General features: G+C 56.0%; 1 protein-coding gene across 1 annotated transcript in view; it reads right to left on the bottom strand.

Annotated features, from left to right (window-relative positions):
• Positions 1 to 14248, bottom strand: part of PDZRN3 (PDZ domain containing ring finger 3) — a 148369-nt gene extending 134121 nt beyond the window's left edge. Inside the window, exons 1-2 of the mRNA XM_081072855.1 lie at positions 13434 to 14248; positions 3823 to 3909 (exon numbers count right to left, since the gene is read on the bottom strand). Of these exons, the coding sequence (XP_080928981.1) occupies positions 3823 to 3909; positions 13434 to 14156 (810 nt within the window). The 5' untranslated portion in view covers positions 14157 to 14248. The remainder of the gene's footprint in view (positions 1 to 3822; positions 3910 to 13433) is intronic.
• Positions 14249 to 15254: the final 1006 nt, after the last annotated feature.

Below are 15254 nucleotides of genomic sequence, written 5' to 3'. Positions count from 1 at the left end.
TCACCTGCGGGAGGCGCAGACGCCACCCCCACATTCCCTGGCTGTCCCAGGTCCCCCACCCAGCCCCGTGGGGCACAGACCTGCTACATCTGAAGCGTTTCCAGGTGTGGGCCCCCTGCCACACAGGACACCTCGTGTCACTGTGCTTCACCTGGTGGCTCTTTGCAGACACTGCAGCTCTCCCCGGGGAAGGGTGGCGGCCCTGCGTCAGCAAGTGTGTCGGCACCCTTGTTCCAACTGCATGTGCTCACTCTGTGTCTCTGCGTCAATGTTGGTAATCCTCACAATATTCCAGACTGTCTCATTATTACTATGTTTGTTATGGTGATCTGGGATCAGTGGCCTCTGATGTCACTGCTGCCATTGTTGGGGATGCCACGATTGTGCCCACATAAGACAGAGAAGAACTGGATGGGGAGATGTAGGTGCTGACTGTTCCACTGACGAAACAGCCCTATCGTGGACGAAGGTGCCATCTGGGACCTTCATTGCTGGAGACGAGAGTCAGTGCCTGGCTTCAGGGCTTCAGAGGACAGGCTAACTCTCCAGTAAGGGGCTCATGCAGCTGGTGACTTTCAGTGGAAGCCAAGGCTCAGTGACCGTTCTGAAAATCCCAGGGCCCTTAGGAATTGACGTAAATCTCTGCCTGGGCTCTGTAAATGGAACAACCACCCCTGGATGACAGCGCATCTGCTTACAACATGGTTTACTGAGCATTTCAAGCCACTGTTGAGACCTACTGCTCAGGAAGAAAGGTTCCTTTAAACATAACTTCTCACTGACGATGCACCTGGTCACCCAAGTGCTCTGATGGGGACGGATGATGGCGTTAATGTGGTTTTCACGCCTGCTGACCACATCCATTGTGCAGCCCGTGGACCAAGGAGTCATTTCAACTTTTGGTCCTCATAGTTAAGAAATACATTTCCTAAGGCTGTAGCTGCCATAGACAGTGATTCCTCTGGTGGAAGCGGGGAAAGTGAATTGAGAACCTTCTAGAAAGGATTGTACATTTGCGATTCATGGGAATAGGTCAGAATATCAATATTGCAGGAGTTTGAACAAGTTTTAACCCTCACAGGTGACTTTGGGGGATACGACTTCAGTGGTGGAAGTCGCTGCAGACGTGGTGGAAACAGCAGGAGAAATAGGACTGGAAGGGCAGCCTGAAGGGGACTGAACTGCTGCCAACTTGTGATACATCTTTACCAGATAAGGATTTGCTTATGGATGAGCAAAGAGAGTGGTTTCTTAAGAAGGAACCTACTCCTGGTGAAGATGCTGTGAAGACTCAAAATGACAACCTAGGACTTAGAATATCACATCAGTTTAGTTGATGACAAGCAGGGTCGGGGCTTGAGAGGTCTGACCCCAATTGTGAAAGCTCCCCGTGGGTACAATGCTGTCAACCAGCACCGCATGCTGCAGAGAAATCAGTTATGAAAGGAAGAGTCTGTCGATGTGGAAAGCCTCATTTTAAGAAATGGCCGCGGCCACCCCGGCTTCCCAGCCACCCCCTGGGCAGTCACAGCCATCAGCATCGAGGCCGACCCTTCACCAGCGAGAAGACTGTGACTCGCTGATGACAGGTGATGGATGGCTCCCAATTTTTAGCAATAAAGTGTTTCTGAGTAAGGTATGTCCACCGTTTATTTAGACATACGCTATTGCACACTCAACAGACTACAGTATAGTGTGAACGTCACTTTTACACGCACTGGGAAACCAAAAGTTCACGTGACTCGCTTCACTGTGACATCGTGTCACTGCGGTGGCCTGGACAAGCCCGCCCTTGGGTGGGGCTCTCTAGCAGGTCTTCCTAGGTCGGGCTCTGGGCTATGGAAGCTCCTGAAATGTCTGGCGGGAAGTGCATCTGAGGGGAGGTGTTTCCTAAAACTGCACAGTGGTAAGGACCGGGGGAGGGGTGGGGATACAACCACGAAGGAAAACCAAGCACAGGCACTGCTGTTATTCGCACTACAAGACAAAACACATTCTGGAAGGTAACTTGGAGAACCCGTCAGTCCCAGTCCTGTTGTCTCCTGGGGCCCACTGCTCAGACAGTCACCGCTGAGAGCTGGGGAGCGCTGAACCCCGGCACATGGCATGCCACCTGGATCCTCAGCCAACTGGTAAAAATAAAAATGGACCAAGCGGACAGAATCCTACAGTTTCTTAAGAATTTCCCCAAGACCAGGGGGCAGGGGAGGCGTGTGCACATCGGGGGCTCAGCAAAGTGGGGGTACCCTAATTATCTTCATTCTCATCTGCATTCTCATCCTCTCAACTGTTCTATGTGCATGTTTTATAAGGCAGAGAATGTGTTCGTTCATCATTTTAATGACTACATATCACCTATAATTAAGCTGCCATTTCTTATAAACCGTGTGTGTTTGCTTTTGCAACTGTGGCCAAAAGCAAAGGGAGCTTAGGATTCTCCTGGGTCACTTCCCCGTCCCCATCCCGGGCCTCCCGCTGGCCCCTTCCTGCCCACCCTCCGCTCCTTGAAGTTGCCTCAGTGCCATCTCTGTCCTGTTCCAGGCCTGGCATGGCCTCCCTGGGCAGCTGCACTTCCTTTCAGCTCAGTGGTGTCCAAAGATGAGTACTAGCAACGCAATGCAATGAAATGATGAAGGAACAAATTAGGTATCTGATCCAAACTCCTATTTTAATTTCACTTGAAATGCTCCATTTTGCATGTAACTTTTATAAGTCAGGTAACATCAGTTCAGTAGTGAATATATAAAACTGATAGCTAACTACATCCGCTCGATTTTCTTATAGTTAAGAGTGCTCCACTAAATATACGTACTACAAATGGGCTTCTGGTCGACCAAACTGCTGTGTATCCTTCAGAACGCTGGCCCCGAGCCGGGACGTGTCCTCCTCCAGGGCTCACCGGCCCCCAAAGGCATCTTCAGCTGGACCCAGGAACAGGGAGCCTCTATGCCAGCAGAGCCACCATCCTGACCTCATCAGGGGCCCCCGGCACAGGTGCGCTCCAGGGACAGGGCCCACTTAGCCGCCTGTGCACGGCTGCCAGCTCCCGGCTGCAGGACTGTGCCGCTGCCTCCTCTCCTGACCAGCCTGCCCGACGGTGCCTGTTCCCCGGGACCCTGCACGTGCACCCCCCATCCTGTCCTTCGTCAGACCACTCCCAAACTGTAACTATTATATTTTCTTGTTTCTTGACTGATGTCCAACTGGACAAACTCGGTGTCCCCAAGCCCATGGCCCCTGTCCAGTACTTATCAGTTGAATGACTGAATTAGTTTTCCTTTTCTTTTCCTTTGCCTATTTCCTTTTAAGCCAATAAATAAGGAAACAGTCAAGAAAAGAAAGGAGTAAGAGATGACACACATTCAGGTAATCCCGCCTGAAAGCTGGCCTGACCTGACACCCGACCTTTGCCACTTCCTCAAGCCCCTCACAGACCTGTCCCAGCGGTTAGGCTGACAGACCCCACCTGGGCCTCTCGTCTCTGGAGTGGGGGCTGAGATGACCGCGTGAATCCTGAGCGTGGTGAGAGGCGGGGGAGCAAAGGGTGCATGGTCCCACTGGGGGTGCATGGTCCCTGTCCCCGAGGGGACAGCAGGTTGCCACTCAGGTCCGCCTGCACGCACCATGCCCCACGTCCCACAGCTCAGCTGCCACCCAGCAGACAGGACCCCGAAGCAGGACAGCCACTGTGTTGCTAGGACGACGCTGTGTCAGGAGATGGCAAGTACACAGGTCCCTGCATGGGGGCGCAGGAGGAGAGCAAGGCCTGGGCGCTCGCAGCCCCGCCCCCTCAGAGGAAAACCCACCCGGCCAGTGACATACCACGCACGGCCGGCCACCGATAATATTGAAGCCCAAGGAGCCGGAGTCGCGGTGCAGGACGAGGGTCAGGCTTTTGGTTTCTTCGCCCTGGAGGAACAGACGAGGTCAGAATTTATTCACACACAGAAAACAGATGGCAGGGAGTTTCCTGCTACCTAAGGGGCTCCTGGGTTCCCCCGTGGCCGTCACATATTCCGGGGCTCGTGGGGAGTCCGGGGCAGGGCTGACACTGCCCTGTGTCTGTGTTAGAAACACGTCCAGACGCCGTCCAGCCTCGGAAGGACCACGGACGACGGCTGGGGGTGTCCAGACCAGCCCTGCGCGCCCGCCACCACCGACTCTCGGTCTGCGCCGCCTGCTCTTGGGCACCCGGTGTGCACGGCTGTCCGCACTGCTGCTCTGTGTGCCTCCCTGAACAGCAGCGTCCCCGGTATGTCACCCGCGGTTCAAGCAGCGGTGCTCGGGGAAGTCCCAGCTCACACATGGCACGTCAGCATAGCCTGTGCCTGGCAGGCGGGCGTGGGACATCAGGTGCACACAGAGCGGACATTCTGCATCTCAGGGAAGGGGGTGGCATTTTCACAGGGTGACACTGCCGCGGCCCCAGGAGACCCAGAGCTGATTGAGGTGGGCGGCTCAACGTCAGCTCCTTTGTGTCACACAAGCAGAGTGGCCGGGCATGTCCCACAGCACAAGGGTCAACTGTCCAAGGGGTGGAGGTGTCCGCGCTGCCGAGCGAGCCCCTGGTCCAGACCCATGAGCGAGAGTGGATTCACCGCTGTGCAAACTGCCATCGACGGGCCCGACCGAAGCACAGAGCTCGGAACCAGCTCCAGTTCCGAGGGCACAATGTCACTTGTCTGTTAGTAGTTGCTGCACCCACGTTTTCTGTTTAAACACAGGATTATTCAAATGCAGCTTTTTGAAAAATATGAAACAGTTTATTATAAGCATCCTTAAAAACACAACAAAATGCTCATTTCTGCAGGGTCACTTCCTCCATACCTAACAGAGCATTTTGATGGAAAAGAGACGTCACGAGCCTCTGGCACTCCCTGGGACAGCAGAGGACGCACAACGACATCCCCTTTACTGGTTTCAAAGTCGGTTCCCCGCCACACAGCAGCACCGCCCAAAGCGCCTGCCATCGGCGGTCCTGATCGTCCCCCTGAGCTGCCTCAGGTTACCAGGCGGGCAGCTCACCTTGGCACAGAATAAACAGTCAGTGTGGACCTATCGTTTTCCAATGGAAACATGAGGACCTGCAAGCTGAAACAGTTTATCTCTGTGCCTCAGAGTCCGCGTTGAGCTTTGCTGTCTTGGGTGACAACACTGGAAATACTTGAACAGTCATCGTACATATTACGTCTCTGGCTTTCATGACTAAAGAGTGACAGAAACTGCAGTCACACAGCCACACAGTGACCCAGGAGACAGTGCCGTTCTGGCAAAGTCAAATGACGCACAAAGGAGAACACACAATCGCATGGTGCAAAAGATCAGTTTAGAATCCACGGTGATAACCACTTATTCTTTGAAAAAATGAAAGAAAAATAAAGGAACCTATCACACTGCGTAAACAATGACAGTAGCTAACACTGGCTGCAGAGTGGATGCCAGAAATTACCGTGTTTCCCCGAAAATGAGACCTAGCCAGACCATCAGCTCTTATGTGTCTTTTGGAGCAAAAATTAATATAAGACCCGGTCTTATTTTACTATAACATAAGACCAAGCATAATGTAATATAATACCCAGTCTTATATTATTTTTTGCTCCAAAAAAATGCGTTAGAGCTGATTGTCCGGCTAGGTCTTCTTTTCAGGGAAACACGGTATATTGTGTATTTCAGGGCTTTATTATACTTAAAAATGCAACCAAGTTTATCACTTGGCAGGAATGCCATCCTCACAATACAGGCAGGGAGGCTGAGGCCAGGGGCTGCAGACACGGGCCACGTGCACAGTCAGCAAGAGGTCGGGTGGGGCCTGGACGCTGCTCCTTAAGTGCCCGTGTGTACGGCCCCCGTTCAGGGGGAAACATGGGACAGAAAGCCACGTAGGCCAGCATGCCCAGCCCTCCCGAGACGGGCCAATCGGTGCAATTCCAAAACGTTCCAGAAAGGAACTCATTGTAGGAGGTCTCACCAAGAATCCATGCAGAACTCCAGACTGTTCACTGAACTATTTGTCTCCCAAACACCCAATCCGAGATCCCAGAGACACCTCACTCGGGCCGTAGTCTCGAAGAGCTCACCTCTCCCGGGGACAAGTGATACAGGCCCGAACACACTTTCCTCAGCCCAACAGCAGTGTGTGAAGGACCCTGTGGAACAACTGAGCTGCCGGCTGCGCTTCTTTCCAGAGGCAGCCCCGGGAAGCAGGGCTGTTCTCGTTTTCTGCAACCCCTTGAGTTCGTCTGCCGTGCAGGGGTGTTGGCTGGTGGCCTTAGGTGGCACTGCCTGTTTCAGGACTGACTCCCAGCAGGGAGCCATCACGTGACACTGGGAGCAGAGAAAACACAGAGGAAGGGCCCTGTCAGGCCGGGCTCCTTCTCTTGCCCATCTAACTAGAACGTCCTTTTCTTTGCTCTGACACCCTGGGCTGGACTCAGTTCCTCCCTGGCACTCCCTCCCCTGCAACAACCGTAACTGCTTATGTTAGTTTCTAACTCTCTGGAAGAATTGTTCGAGTTTCAACACTACACTCCACACAATGTTTAACGTGTTAACATTAATTCCTGCTAATGGTTTAACCTGCTCCTGGGCTCCAAACGCCTCAGGACACAGGGTGTTTCAAGGGTTCCCACTCAGTTACATCCACCAATGGAAGGGACACACACATGGGATTTGGCAAACACCGCCACTGGGCTGCTTCTGGGCTGCTCGGACAGGATGGAATCAGTGGCGTTTTCAGCTAAGGGGAAACTGGACCAATGCTGGTCGGTTTGGGTAGTTTCTCTATCCACTGCTTTGAATTTCTCTCAATGGGCTCATGTAGCCCTAGACACCCACTTCTCTATTCCCAGTGAAAAGAGGGGAACCAAAGTCAAATGTCCTTTGATTGTCAAACACACCTTATAGTGGCTGTTTTATCTTCTTAAGTGCCCAAGAATGCAAACCGTCTTCTATGGGCAAAGTCCCTTTTCTCTACTCCGTCACTGTTCTCTTCCAAACAGTTCAGCCCGGGAAGCTTGGACGTGCGCCAGCACCAGCTCCTAGTAGGCGGGGCGGTCTCCAGAGTCCATCCACGCCACCGTCAGTGTGGATTCTTTCTAAACTCTCCTTTCCGCCGGATGCGGGTGTCCCGATGACTGCTGTTGTGTGACTCACAGCCCAGAACTGGCCAGACGGGAAAGCTGCCTGGCGGGTTGTGGGCTGCAATCAACTGACCGCTAGTCTGAGCACCAGGGTGACGGGACACCTCTGAGCCCCCGATTATGCAAAGCTCCCAGGGATACACACAGCTGGGAAACTGCTCTGTCTGCTGACGAGAAGGAACAAAAATGTGCAGGGCTGGGGCTGGGGGGCAGAAGCAAAGCCGGCTGCCAGACGTTCAGTGCAAAAGAATGGGGACGTGTCCCTCCCAGCACTCACATGCGTTGTCCTCTCTGTCGTCCAAGCTGTTTCTAATGGTAAAGGGTCTTGGCCCAGCCCCTCCCTGTCACTCCACCTCGAGGTCTAAAGACAGAATTCTGGGAGGAAGAACAGAAGAGGAAACTGCCCAGGCCTCAGACAAGACAGTCAAGGGAGGATGCCTGAAAATGAACTCAGCCAGCAGAATTATCAGTGCCACATGTCTGTCACCAAGAAGGTGGGGCGAGGAGGCGGGACAAAGGCCAGGGAACAGAGAAATAACTTTTCCGAAGACAAAATGCTCATCCACAAGCCAAACAGGTTTTTGAAATATAATGTAAGAGAAGTAAAGACTTTCAGTTCTTCTGCAGATCAAAAAAAAATTATATATACATAAAATCGTCTGCTGCCCTATTTAAATAACCGGGGAAATCCCTAGACATCGACCCTCTATTCCCAGGAGTTGGAGTTCCAGTTCGCATCTGTGATTTTGTGCTGAACTCATGCGCGTGTGTGGTGGGCCCACAAGAATGCGTCTCTGAAGAACAAGCAGCCTTGTTCCCACATTCCCACTCGGTGGACAAGGTGGTTTCAGTGTCTGAAACCTAAGCCTCCAATTAATTAGCCATCCTGACACATTGTCTTCCCCAAATCAGAAGGAAAGCGAGGGCTACCCAGCTGTGAAGCCCAAGGTCTCCTGACAGGAAGCTGGGCGCTCTTCCTGGCCTGTTAACCCCAGTGGGACAAGTACAGATACACCCAGCAGCCTCCCAGCACCCAGCAGCCTCCCAGCACCCAGCAGCCTCCCAGCACCCAGCAGCCTCCCAGCACCCAGCAGCCTTACCCTGCTCTACATCTCAGCCCAGGGCGGCCAGGCTGGCCTGTGGTCCCTCTCCTGACAGTCCAAGGACAGAAACCCAGCACGAGCCAGTGAGGGGCAGCCCGAGGCTCACGATGAAGTGTGACCCGAGACTTTGAGCAAAGACCCCTTCCCTCCTTCTCTGAAACAACCGCTTTAACGCCTCAGGTGTCTTCAGCTGTTTATGAGAAGAAGACCTAAAAACCTCCAGGTACCAGGTACTTAACCAATTTCAGTAAGTGCCAGGCGAGGCTTACTGAGCACTTTTGTACACATCTCACTCACCCGCCGCCAGCGCTACCAGCAGGCACATCCTTAAGGCCCAGGGACCTCAGCAGCGAGGCAGAGGAGCACGTGGCCCCCATGTCACCAACTGCAGGGGCTGGCCCTAAGCACACGCCAGTCCCTTCAGGTGCCCTGCAGCCGTCCGTGGACACAGGCCGTGCCCACCCTACCCCACAGCCTGAAGGGACTACCCCTCCTGGTCCATTCACAGCAGACACAGGGCACCTGGAAACAGCTTCTAGCAAAATGCCAGGGATGACCTCTGGGTCCAGAGCTCATTTCTGCACAACCACAACCCACAGAGACAAAGCTCAGCCAGCCGTGCTGCAGGCCACTCACACACGGCCGCATGGTGTCCCTAAGGGTCCCTGTAAGCATGCAAATGGCACGGGTAAGAGAGACGGACGCTCGGGTCCATCTGTCAGTTATTTTGTTTCAGGGTAATCATTATGTTACACCACCTTCCCTTCCTATTGGAACCGGCTTATTAGAACACCACTAGTCGGGGGACGTGGGCTATCTCTCCGCAGAAAAGCTTGGGTGAGCAAAAAACAGTAAGACTGTGGTTTTCAAAGACTCAGAGGCAGTCTGAGCCCATGGATGAAGCCACTGCAGGGTACCAGCGTGTCCCAAGGGGCCTGTCACAGCCTGGCATGCAGCGCCTGGGAACGTGAGGGGATAAGCCCCAAGCACACGGGCCGGACGTCACGTTCTTCCTCCCACCAACCCCTCTTTAAGTTGCTACCGTGTTTCCCCGAAAACAAGACCTAGCCGGACCATCAGCTCCAATGCGTCTTTTGGAGTAAAAATTAATATAAGACCTGGTCTTATTTTATTATAAGACCAGGTCTTCATATAATATAATGTAATATAATATAACATAACATAATATAATAAATATAATAATTATACCGGGTCTTATATTATATTAAAATAAGACCGAGTCTTATATTAATTTTTGCTCCAAAAGACGTATTGGAGCTGATGGCCCAGCTAGGTCTTATTTTCGGGGAAACACATTAGTATAAAAATTAAAGAGACAAGCCCCTACTCCACCTGGAACCCCAGCTCTCCATTTCCTTTTCATTTACTTTGTCTAACTCTCCTTTGCTGTCAGGACCTGTCTTGTTTGGCACGCCGTGTACTGTGTACCAGACCCGGGAAAGTGGGCACAGACTTCATCATCACAGACCAGAAGCCATCCGACCAGCGACAACAAGCCAAATGGGCGCCGAGGGCCTTATGGAGCCTGAGTGTCCGTTTCTCATGTGCAGTGGGGGGCCAAGGGCACCTACCCCCACGGTCTTTCTAAGCATGTGATGAAACACTGTCCCTGCACCGCCAATGACAGCATGTCACCATCCCAGAGCGCATGGGAGACCTCAGAGGGGACACCCCCTGCCTCCTGGGAAAGCGCTTTTCTTTGCTAAGTGTATGAGCTTGGATCCAGGTGCTGGGTTCAAAGCCCAGCTCTGCGTTTGGACTCTGTGACTTCTGGTCCTTTTTATAACGTTTTATAATCTGTCTTTCCTGCACACACGCACATACACACATGCATAGTCTGCCTAGGGAAGGCGACGGGCAGCTCATGCACTGCTTCCATAATGCGCTCTACACTCGCGGCACTTGGGGACATGACTCATGTCCTTCCCTCCCAAGCTGCTTGGTCCACAGTCCAGGCATAATTGCCTTGTAAGAAGACTTATATATACATATTTTCACTACATACTTTCACAAGGAGGCAAGCCTCGTGTCTGAACACAGGGAGAACCACTTACAGATAAACCTCAACAGAATCCCAGGTCACAGTCTCCGGTTCTGATCATTGAGTTCAGCGTATCTGGGTAACGTATGTGTAAACCAGAGCCCAAAGTTCCTGATAAGTCACTGAAATGAAATGGATATGACAGTCCTTTTGCTGAATGGGCTGTTGGATGCTCTCTGGAATGGCCACTTGCTGAAGCTTCTCAGAAACCACAGCTTTCTGGGCCTTGTCACCAACAGTGTCACTGTGAGGCAGCCGTGGTTCTGGAACTGTGCCCTGGTCCCCGTAAGGCATTTAGCAAGAGCTGCTTAGACATCAGTCCGTAAGGTAACCACTCTGCAGGGGCCCAACCACCACATTTGTCCATGTTGCTACTTGAGACTGAGTCCCGTTGGTACTCAAAGTGTGACAGGTGACCAGCAACAGCTGAATTTGTCACAAATGCAGGCCTGATGCCTGAAGGACCAGAAGCTCAGGGGGCAGAATCCAGAGCCATTTTAACAAGGTTCCCAGGTGACTCCGATGGTGGGGCGGCCTGAGTGCCACTGCTGTGGGTCACATGTTAGAACAGGACAAACAAGGTCTGCCGCGTGGGAACAGCACCCACAAACCTGACTGCTCAGCTGGCGTCGAAATCTGAACCCTAAAATAATTTAAATAATGCCTGCTCACTTTATGGGACATGCTCTAGGCCTTAACGAGCTGGTACTGAAAATCTGAGTGTTTCTAACCTACTTCAGCCTGTAACAGATATGTAACCATGATGACGTAGAGAAAAGTAAAACAGCTGTGCATGAGCAGCCCAGTTCCCCTGCCTTTTGGGAGACGACAAGCAGTGCCCAGCAGAAGCAGCGTCCCTTACTAGTGAAACAATCAGGGTCTGCAGAGGCCTCCAGGGGCAACAGCAAAAGCTTTCTGCAGGGCAGCTGCGGGTTAACCTAGGAGCAAGCGGAGGGAGTGTCCCACCCCGCAGAAAGCTCTGGAAGGCCTCTGACCAGGCTGCAGGGTCTGAGGCCAGGGACACCCCCGGCACAGCTCGCAGGCCAGGAGACCCACTCTGGAGGCTCAGAAGGCAACAACATCTGGTCTCGAAGCCTAAAACCAAGATCATCTCACCGTTTACCCAACAGACTTTCAAAACATCCAGTTTTGATTCAAGTATCGTAGTTTCTGATTCTGAAAGTTTACCCAAACACTCCAGAAAGAAAACAGAAAGGCAAGAAGAAATAATAAACTAGCTTAACAATGAATGATGTATCTATGCTGGGGGTGAGTGGCTTATTTATAAATAAGTGCCACTTAAAATGACGCAGGAAATCCAGATGACAGCATACCGGGGGAAAGTGGGGACCTCCTTCACCGGAACCCAGGGCCTGCTTGAAGACCAGGCCCCGCCCTCTGTTTCGGTCACTTGGGCCACACCAGTCCTTTGTAGCCTGTGAGGTCCTGGGTGAGCCTCTGAGCTGTAAATATTTGCCCTCAGCCCAGAGCTGAGCAGCCAGCTGCCAAGGCTGCAGCTGACAGACAGGCGGGGCCAGGATGGGTGGGGGCGGGGAGGGGAAACTTGAGGCCTGGCTACTCACTGGAAGGGGGTTGGGAGAGGGCAGGAGGGGGCAGGGCAGACACGGGCTCCCAGAGGCCCCTCAGGCAAATGCTTCTCTTGTGGGGGTCACATGGACAGACAACCACAGAGGGCCAGCAGCCCGTGTCCCTCCCCCACTCTTGAAACTGTGGCCTTTGCATTAGGGTGAGTCCCCTCACAATATCTGGAGACCTTTTTGGTTGTTGAACTTGGGGGAGGGGATGCTACTGGTATCTAGTGGTTGGGGGTCCAGGGCGCTGCCAGACACCCCACAACGAAGAATCACGGGGCCAAAAGAACGCGGTGGCCCAAAGTTGAGAGCTCGGAGGCAGACCCTGGGTGCCCGCGCCAGCAGAGCGACTTGGCAGGAGGTCGGGGGCCTGGCTGAGACCGCGTCCTCATCTCAAAGGATGAAGAGCTGGCGCAGGGCCGGCCACCGTCGCTGGCACATAACACGCACTCAGTAAATGGCCTTGTGGTCACACACACAGGGAACACCAGAGTGACTGAGAACCTGGGCTGGAGAGGCGGGCGTGTGGGCGCAGAACCCCACCCTGGCCCCTAAAAGCTGTGGCCAGAACCATGACTGCCCCTCACTAAGGCCTTCTTCCTTCAGAAGAGCAGCATCACACCTGCCTTACTTGACTGCGGAGGAAACAGCTGAAAGCTGTTAGCCTGGGGCCCACTGCTGGTGCTAGTACCACCGCACAACAGCCAAGGGGGCTCAGGGGTTCCAGGTACTTGCCGGCAACACTTGTGGGGCATTTGCCCCCAGGCACAGCGCCAGGCCCTTCTCCTACAGCACTGCCTCCCTGGAGGATGAAGGCAGCCCGCTGTGTATTTAGGGAAATGGTGCACCTGGACTTGCAGCCACACGGTCACCTGCTGGTCAGCAAACAGCCCGGATTCTCAAACTCCTAACTGGGAGGCCTCACTCTCAGTTTTCACTTTAGACTCGGCGTAGGTCCCTTTAATTCTTTCTGGAATCCCCGGATGAACACCAGGGAAGGTGCCTGGCTGTGTTTCATCCCATGTCACATCCTTAGGGACCACAGTTTCCAACTTTAGAGACTCTGAGCAGCTTGCTCAAGGTCAGCCAGCCAGCTGGCTGCAAAGCCCGCCTTTGAATCCAGCTCTCACTCCAGAGGCCCCTCTCTTGGCCGCCTCCTGCACTTTCTCTATCCTGGCTGTGGGTTCCCGAGGACACGTGGATATAGTTCACCCTGTGTGTCACGTGTCTAGGGACCAAGTCTTCCCACCTTAAAAGCAGCTGCACGACTTCCCCAAGAGCCCCCGCTGGTCTGAGCAGCAAGGCCTGACCAGTCAGTCCCGCTCCTGGGCTCCGCCTGGTCTTCCCAGGCCCGGGAAGCTGCTGTGCCACACGTCGCCCTGAGCGCCCAGAAATCTGTAGGGACCAGGGCTTCCGAGCCTGACCTGCTGCTGCCGGCAGCACGAGAAGGGGGAGGCGGGGGTCCTCCCGGGAAGCTCCCGGCCCCCCGGTGCCCCTCACCCCCCGGGGCCTGGCAGGGGTCGGAGAGGGCGCCTACCTTGCCGCTCGGCGGCGCGGCCACGCAGCGGCTGAGCGAGTCCAGGCGCGCGCTGTACTCGGTGAACTTCTTCTGGTAGCGCAGGGCGGTCATCTGCAGCTCCAGCTGCGCGGCGGCCAGCTGCGCCACCAGCGACTTCTCGCGCTTGCCCGCGCGCAGCGCCTCCTTCTTGAGCGCCTTGTGCAGCGCGGCCAGCCGGGCCTGCAGCGCGCCGTTGTGCGCCCGCAAGGCCCGGGCGCAGCAGTGGCCGCCGGCGCGCTGCTCGCCGCGCGTCAGGGGCAGCCCGCAGCTCTCCTGGCAGCGGCCCACGGGCCGCGCGTCGCACGCGTCGCGCATGTGGGCCTCCACGTCGCGCCGCAGCAGCACCTGGGCGCACCCCGCGTGGCGGCAGCGCGCGGGCGCGAAGTCGCAGCGCTCGAGGTGCTCGGGCAGCTCCTGCAGCTTGACCACCCGGCCGCAGCCGCGCGCCGCGTGCGCGCACTTGATGTCCAGCTTGAGGATGAGGCGCTTGAGGGGCAGCACGTGGTTGAGCTCCTTGGCCGACAGGCGGCCGCGGCAGCGCGCGGGGCAGCTGCCCTCCTGCACCACCCAGGGCAGCACGCAGCCGGCGCAGAAGACGTGGCCGCACGGCGTGGTCAGCGGGTCCTCCAGGACCTTGTGGCACAGCGCGCACTTCAGGTCCGGGTCCACGTCGCCGTCGAAGCGGTCCAGCTCGAAGCCCATGGCGGGGCCGGGCCGGGGTCGCCGCCGGGAGCGGCCCCCCTGCCTCGCTCGCTCCGCGAGGAGCCCAGTCCCGCCCGCGCGCGCGCTCGCCCCGGACTGAGCCCAACCGCGCAGACTTCCTCGGAAAAGGCCGGCGGAGCTGGGCTCCTGCGCCGTATTTGCGCGAGCGCGCGCGCACGCACTTCCCGCCCGGCCGCCGCCCGCCGCCCGGCCCCCGCGCCAGGGAGCAGGTGGGGAGGCAGGGAGTGGGGGGGCGCGGGGTGTCGCCGAGGGGCCCGGTCCCCCGGGGCGCAGCCGGACCGTCCTCTCCGGGGACGCCTGTCGCCCTCGCGAGGTCCTCGCCAGCGGGGCCAACGGCGGCCGAGGAGCGGAGTCGGGGCGCCGGCTGCTGCGGCCGCGCGGCTCCGGTCTCCGCAGCCCCTCCCGGGAGCGCCCCGACTCCGCGCTCCGCTCGCCCGCGCCCCCTTCGCGGCGGGACGAGGAGCGCGGGAAACTGCTGGCGCCGCTATCCCGGCACTTAAGGTCGTTGTTGAATTCTTCCAGGGCCAGTTGCGGGCCTGGCGGCCCTCCCGCAACTCCAGTCCCGACCGCAGGCTGCGCGCCCCGGGGTTGGCGGGGGTCCCCAGGACGGGCTGAGTCGCAGCCGGAGGGGCCGGCTCGGGGGGACCCTCCCCTGACAACCAAGCGTCTGCAGCAGAGTGGCCGGCGCTGTGCTGGCGCTCGTGGTCTTCAGTAGGACTGGTCACAGGGGCCCCCCTGGGAAACCCCCTCCGCTTACAAAGGGGAGCACCCACAGAGCACCAACCTGCCACCCCACCCCACGTTTCAGCCCCGCCCACCCCGTCCCTTCCCCCGCCCCATCCCCCACCCCACCCTTACCTCCACCCCCCTCTCCGACCCCCCATCTTCCACCCCACCTCCTGCACAGTGGTGACAGTCTCCTGTGTGCACGCTTTTCTTTTATGTCTCTGTACCAACTGGGAAGCTCAGGCTGGGGGAGGCAAAGCAGGTCCTGCAGGGTCCTGCAGAGCAGTGACTGTCAGATTTTACTGTGAGTGCACATGGGACCTGGTGTGAGTCTGCAGCCCCACAGTGTCC

The sequence above is a fragment of the Rhinolophus hipposideros genome (assembly GCF_964194185.1).
Source record: "Rhinolophus hipposideros genome assembly, chromosome: 14".
Lineage (NCBI taxonomy): Eukaryota > Metazoa > Chordata > Mammalia > Chiroptera > Rhinolophidae > Rhinolophus > Rhinolophus hipposideros.
Note: the sequence above shows the minus strand (reverse complement) of the source record. Positions and strands in the feature narration are given on the sequence as shown.